Here is a 7,457-nt window from a genome sequence, read left to right as displayed (position 1 = left end):
CCATTGTATTGCAATGAGTATGAAACATGCAGCATCGTTGAAGGAGAATATGGCTGCCATCCTCGACCCTATGCCACATGCTATGCTTCAGGGGACCCCCACTACATGTCTTTTGATGGACTATGGTTCGACTTCCAAGGCACATGCAGATACACACTGGCGAGTGTATGTAATGATTCTCAGGGGCTACCATATTTTGAAGTCATCGGACAAAATGAACCATGGTACGGTCTCCCAGTGTCAATCACCGTTGAGGTTTCAATCAATGTTTCAGGCCATCTGGTAATCCTTTCACAGTACGCGTACGGGACAGCTAACGTAAGTAAAACATGATATTACTCATAACATACAACATAACATATACAAAGGCTGCTAAAATATTAATTTCCTTTTCACTAGATTGACGGAGTCACCAGGAACCTCCCTGTCCTGCTAGATTTTGGCAGTGTGTCTGTTTACTCCAGTGGACCGTACACATATGTTACAACTGACTTTGGACTCAGTGTGAGTTATGATGGCTCATACACAGCGACCGTCACTGTACCAGGAAATTACAGTGGAGCTACATGTGGCCTGTGTGGTAACTTCAATTATGATCAAAATGATGATTTCCTTACTCGCTCTGGAGAGCTGGCTTCCTCAGCTACAGAGTTTGGAGCCAGTTGGAATGTTGAGAACAACACAACATGCCACCACGGAGGAGAAGATCCTACAACTTGTTCAGATCAAGCTAGGGCAGAGTCTTTGTGTGGGATCCTTAGAGACACTGCGGGTCCACTGAGCTCCTGTCATGCCTATGTGGATCCTCAGGCCCACTTTGATAATTGTGTATTTGATGTCTGCATCTCTGACTTCAGTAATGATGTACTGTGCCATTCCATTGCAACCTACGTTAGTGCCTGCCAATCTGCCAACGTTGTGATTTTGCCCTGGAGAGTGAACACCACCTGTCGTAAGTAACCTGGAATGAAACTGGATACAGTTACAACCATATAAACAAACATGTACCCCCTGTAAAGCGTACAGGACAAACTAATATATTCTACCTTACTTGTGTGTTTGAATTTTAGCTCTATACTGTCCTGAAAACAGCCACTACGAACTGTGTGGTACAGACTGTGGGCATACCTGTGCCAGCAGTGTAGATGCCATATGTGATAGGACCTGTACAGAGGGTTGCTTCTGTAATGAAGGCTTTGTGAGAAGTGGAGGCCTCTGTGTACCAGTGGAGCAGTGTGGTTGCTTGCATGATGGATTCTATTTTCATGTTAGTTTTCAATGCATTTAGAAAATTTTTTCAAACCAAGTCCAATGACGTACTTTCAGTAACCCATTATGATTTGGCCTTGCAGATCGGTGAGAAGTTCTGGACTCAAGAATGCTCCCAGCATTGCGAATGCTTTGCCTCCAATGACCTGCGCTGCGTCTCCACCTCTTGCAGCCCCACCCAGGAATGTGCGATCCGGAATGGCAGACTTGGTTGCTACAGCCAAATGTCCTCCTGCATGGTCACGGGTGATCCCCATTACTACACCTATGATGGAGCTGTAGCACACTTTCAGGTAGGAAACGTATAGTTTAATGTAAATGTTGTGTACACACTGATACTTCACCAGACCCAAAAAAGACCAGGGTTTTTAAAGAGGCCAAGATGGCCAGCTTTTACTTAGGCGAGGGTGCCCTCTGTTGGTGAGGAGAGAAACCGGCTACCTCAGATGTGACAGATGCATACTAGCTAAATTATTTACATCTTTACCTGCCTTGAAGTGTTTCAAATCTGATTCTCCAGGGCACGTGTTCATATGAGATTTCTCAGACCTGCGGGTATGTGTCTGACAATGGCCTACAATTCCGTGTGGTGGCGACCAACATGCACCGTGGAAGCACCGTCGTGTCCTTCGTATCTGCAGTGGATGTGTGGCTGAACTATCTAGGAGAGGAGAAACAGATTACCATCGGACTGAACCGCAATGTGAAGGTACTAACACTCTGATCTAAGATTCAGGAAGTTTATATTTAATTCCTGTTTTTTTTACTACAGTTTTTTTAATTTTATTTTGCAGGTTGATGGGAATCACACGGACTCACTTCCTGCTCAGCTTGGCCAAATTGCAGAGATCTACCAAGAGCAGAACTTTGTGGTCGTGAATGCATCGAGTGAGCTCTTGGTCTACTTCGATGGCAGTATGACACTTGTGGTAAAACTGGGCCCGAGCTACCGTGGATCAGTCTGTGGAATGTGTGGCAACAATAATCAGGATCCTGCAGATGACAAGACCATGCCCAATGGAACATTTGCACCCAACGATAACGACTTCGGCAACAGCTGGAGATCAAACACCAGCAGCCCAGGGTGATTATAATAAAGAAATCACAAATATCTGGGATATCTGTCTGTCTGTCTGTGTATCTATATATTTATGCTGTGTTCTGTCTAGATGTGGTGCCAATGACCAGAACCGTGATTCTGAAGACTGTCCCTTCAGACAAGAGTATTCTGATCTCTGTAGCATCATCACCAACACCAGTGGACCCTTCCAGCAGTGCCATCAGTACATCAACCCTGAAACCTACTACTCTTCATGTGTGTATGACCTGTGTGCTTACTCGGGCAGAGACATGCTCTGTCCATCAGTGGAGGCTTATGAGATCGCTTGCACCATGATGGAACTCCAGATACCAGACTGGCGCACTGGGCTATCATGCAGTGAGTACTCTCTATTTATTCTTATGGCTCCAAATTATGTCTAACAGTATATTTGTATATTTTAACATTTGACTACTCAATTTAGTGACGGTGGACCCCTGTGAGGAGCTGCACTGCACTGAGAATGAATGGTGTGGGGAGAGAAATGGCGCCTTTGGCTGCTTCTGTAATGAGAACAGTCCTAAAACAAACCCAGAGACCTATGGTACATTTTGGGACACGTTGATCGATTAAGACAAAACATACTCCAATTATTTGCCATTTCCCACCCTTAACCATTTACTCTTTTTTTTCTCTCCAGACTCTTCTGAGATTTGTGAGAGCAGTACCGGCACCATGTCTCTGTCCCGCTGTCAGCTATTCGAAGCTGGTTTTATGGCAAACAGCCTTCACCTGAGTGACCCCAGCTGCATGGGAACGATCCAAGATGGCAGACTGGTGTTCCATTTTGATAATGACGACCACATCTGTGGCACGAATTTCACGGTATGATTTTAACCTACACAAGTCATGGATTTAAAGAACCTGAATATGTTTTTACTCTATATGTGGGGTCAACCTTTTCACTGATCAATATCTCCAGGCCAATGGCACCCACTTCATCTATGAGAACGTTATCCAGGGGGAAATGAACTCAACAATAACCACCGTTATCAGAAACAAAGTACTGGAGCTGCGCTTCTCCTGCATCTACCAGCTCAGTCAGACAATCACCATGGACACAGAGTTAAATCCCATTCTGAGGTACAGATAAACTACACTTTAATTTATTTAGAAATCTAATGAAAATCAACCAAACACCCTTTCTAATCATGGGTCTCAGGGGGTTCGGCCACACCCTTGCTTACAGGTGCTTTTATTATTGATGATCTGCCAGTGTATAAATGTACATTTATAACACAAGTCCTATATGTAGAACCAGCCCTGGTGAACTGGTGCTCCAGTCAAGCAATGTTCTTGCCTTTTTTCTAGCTTAATAGTTTCCAGTGAGTAGCATCATACAGTATTTTTCAACATTATGATGTCACATTTGAAGTCACTGAAGGTCCAGAGATCTGGGGTAGAAGAAAGTCAAGTCAGTGATTGAAATAAATTAGAACAGAAGGACCACCAACACCACCTAGCACCTACATCACTACATTTTCCACACTGCACTTCATAAACATCCCTCAGTTGAAAACAAATTGCTAATAAAAAGTTAAAATATTGCTAGTGGTACAACTATTACAGCATATTGACTAATCATTGACTAATGAGTATGTGTTTTACCATTTACAAAGCATTGTGCGGAAGACTCTTCCAGCCGGAGAGGGCATGTACCAGGTCAGGATGATACCTTACCAGGACGCCGCTTTCTCCCACCCCTACAACGGCAGTGTGGACATAGAGGTGGACCAGCGGATCTACATTGAGGTCCATGTTCAGGGGGTGGACAGCCGCCAGATAGCCACGGTGATGGATTCATGCTGGGCCACTCCTACGAATAATGTGAATGATGCCGTTCGCTGGGATCTCATCACTAACAAGTAAATCACTGTACCTTAACCCATACAGACAAACATATATGCAAAAATGTTGGGACATTTTTAAATCACAACAGATGAGGATTATTTGTATATGAATTTAATAATATATGAAAAGGATACAAAATCAAGAAATGGACACCAAGCGCTCCCATTCTTGCTTGTTATCACACTTCACTATTTGTATTTGCATTTGAGCTACTGTCCAATAATTTTTTATTATTATTTGTACAAATCATTGCTTCAGAGAGCAAAAAAATGATATTGCCCACCAGAAATGAGTAAACGATTGAGAAATATCAGAACTGGACTGAGATGTTCACTAATAATATTAGATTTTTCACAACAAGTGTAGTTTACTCTGATACCTGCTCTTTATGTCCAGAGGGACCCTGCACATACAACCTACGCGTTACTGTAAACCTTAAACGTTTAACCTATATTTCAGGTGTCCCAATTCAGAGGATAACACAGTAGAAATGATTGAGAACGGCGTCTCCGAAACTGGACGTTTCTCCTTCAGGATGTTCGCCTTCTACAGCAACTACGCCAAGGTTTTCCTCCACTGCCGTGTTCATCTTTGTCTTAGGCAGGACAACTGTGAAGTGGTAAGTTCACACAACTTCACACAACATCTAACCAAACAGTTTAAATGATGTCTTGATGATTTTGAGAATTTTAGAATTATTTTCATTGTTACGCACTGGTACTTTATCCCACTTCTAACTATGATTTATGCAAATGAGCTCATTGTGTAGGAGTAACAGTAGGAGATTACTGATTACCTTACTGTAAGAGAGTTTACCTTCTGATCCAAAGCTAATATTCAAGTGTTTCCAACATAAGGCTTAGTAATAGGCAAGAGTGTTCATAATTTGACACTGAGTTTCGGGACTCACATAGGGATTCTACCAACTGCCCCAGTTGTGGTAGTCAGAGTGATAATGCTGTTCCCCAACTCTGAGCTAGGCAGTGCTATTAGACGGTCATCACATTAGTACTAAGACAAGTCACAGTCCATGTTTTGTATCCCAGCCAGCACAAGCAGCTTGATTTAGTCTGGTTTAAAAATAATTGTGATGATACAGTTTATATGTTGTACATGATCACAGCAAGACTCTTCATCTGTTCATGGTGATTTAGAGATCCAGTAAAGAAGAGTTCTGCTTAGTTTTAGGTATTGTGTCGATGTGTCAAATGAGGCCCTGGAACTAACAAATCTAATATCTGCAGCAATGCAACTCCAGACATCATCTCCCTAACTACAGAGCTGGTAGATCAGTGGACGCCCATGACATCGCCTCCATCTCCATGGGGCCATTTATCCGTGCCTGCTGAAGTACAGGTTAGTACACGTTTTACATTTGATGCTTGTCTTCCTTTAGTTATAAAGGGTGGTTGAAAACAAGCCAGGCTTATGCCACAAAGGTAAACAAAACAGGGTTAGACAAGAGCTCAGGTGGGCGCTGGTCTATACACCACTTTGGAGTGATATATCCTCTGCTGATGCAGGGTAGGACAGTTGGATATTATGTACCCATCATACCTTTAGAGGGTTTTCCTCTCGTAAAGCCCAGCAGGAGGCTGAGAATAACAGTACCATGTCCTCCAGGAGTCCCTCTAAATCCTGGCCTCATTTTCAGGTTTCCAGTTTGTTTTTATACCAGTGAGTATACACCCTTACAGGGGAACGCCAAAGAGAACCCAGGTAAAGCCCTGCTCTGCAAGTTTTTAGAAAATCACATTAAATATATGCAGCCCAATATGGAGAGAGGATAGGATATGGATAGGGCCAAAATAAGATCCAGGTTTCCATCTATATACCAGCTGCTTGACCCTCCAGCAAGTGACAAACCAAGTTCTCTAATAAGGAACAAAGAAAGAAAACTCTGCATTGACAATACAAAGGAAAACAGAGTGATGAACAGCCACTCCACCTATGGACAGTTCTTGCATCCAGCATGGATTCCTGTGTGGGATCTGCCAATAGGGGTGTTGGTTTGAAGTCCGGAGCCAAAAAAATTCTGCAACACCTTCTGAGCTCTCCAGAAAGAAGATGAAGATTTCCAACATAATTGCTCACAGACAAAACCACACCAGACAGAGCCAATCATCACAGTCTCAAAGAGAAGAGAGAGGCAGATGGACATGATGTGACACTTGAGTGATTTCCTGCTGTGTTCCAAACTGCACGCATTGGTATTGCAGGGCACCTCCACTATGAGGCAGAGATGGGCTACTAATATTTATAACATTCATGCCATATTAAAAATGTTTTACTTACTTTTAAACCATATTTTTTTACTCCAGACTCATACACTGATCAGCCATAACAGTTAAACCACCTCCTACACTTACTGTCCACTTTATCAGCTCCACTTACCATATAGAAGCAATTTGTAGTTCTACAATTACTGACTGTAGTCCATCTGTTTCTCTACATGCTTTGTTAGCCCCCTTTCATGCTGTTCTTCAATGGTCAAGACCCCCACAGAGCAGGTATTATTTAGGTGGTGGATGATTCTCAGCACTGCAGTGACACTGACATGGTGGTGGTGTGTTAGTGTGTGTTGTGCTGGTATGAGTGGATCAGACACAGCAGCGCTGCTGGAGTTTTTAAATACTAACACACCACCAACATGTGTGTCACTACAGTGCTGAAAATGATCCACCACCTAAATAATACCTGCTCTGTGGGGGTCCTGATTATTGAAGAACAGCATGAAAGGGGGCTAACAAAGCATGTAGAGAAGCAGATGGACTACAGTCAGTAATTGTAGAACTACAAAGTGCTTCTATATGGTAAGTGGAGCTGCTAAAACGGACAGTGAGTGTAGAAACAAGGAGGTGGTTTTAATGTTATAGCTGATCAGTGTATGTCATTAGGTATTAGAAATAACACTGGGCACCTCAAGACTAGTGTAATTTTACTCTGTAGATTATTGTTGCTGATATAAAGAACCACTAACGTTCCTGTTCTGTGTTACAGGTGAACAGGTTCAGAAGGTTATAAAGGAGAATTTGATCATCTGGATGCTACTCTGAAGATTTGACACAAATCTCATCTCTTTTTCTTTTCTATCATAAACATAACCAATTAGTATAAATTATACAATAAAAAACTTTAATTTTAAATATTAAAAAACAATAATTTAAACAATAATTTGTTTAATCATGAAAATGAATGGAATCTGCATTACATTTTATGAACATTTATTAAACGTCTC

General features: G+C 42.3%; 1 protein-coding gene across 1 annotated transcript; it reads left to right on the top strand.

Moving 5' to 3' along the window:
- Nucleotides 1–12: 12 nt before the first annotated feature.
- Nucleotides 13–7,249, top strand: LOC134306515 (alpha-tectorin-like; the record flags this gene model as incomplete). Its single annotated transcript, XM_062990349.1, has 14 exons — nt 13–318; nt 400–952; nt 1,071–1,267; nt 1,353–1,562; nt 1,790–1,978; nt 2,064–2,353; nt 2,439–2,707; nt 2,793–2,912; nt 3,009–3,193; nt 3,291–3,451; nt 3,988–4,233; nt 4,679–4,838; nt 5,464–5,575; nt 7,220–7,249. Coding segments are annotated over 13 exons (2,991 nt in total), but the record flags the coding sequence as incomplete, so codon positions are not given.
- Between the last annotated feature and the right edge of the window lie 208 nt (nt 7,250–7,457).

The sequence above is a fragment of the Trichomycterus rosablanca genome, unplaced genomic scaffold, assembly GCF_030014385.1.
Source record: "Trichomycterus rosablanca isolate fTriRos1 unplaced genomic scaffold, fTriRos1.hap1 scaffold_201, whole genome shotgun sequence".
Taxonomy (NCBI): Eukaryota; Metazoa; Chordata; class Actinopteri; order Siluriformes; family Trichomycteridae; genus Trichomycterus; species Trichomycterus rosablanca.
This window is presented reverse-complemented; position numbering and strand designations above follow the sequence as displayed.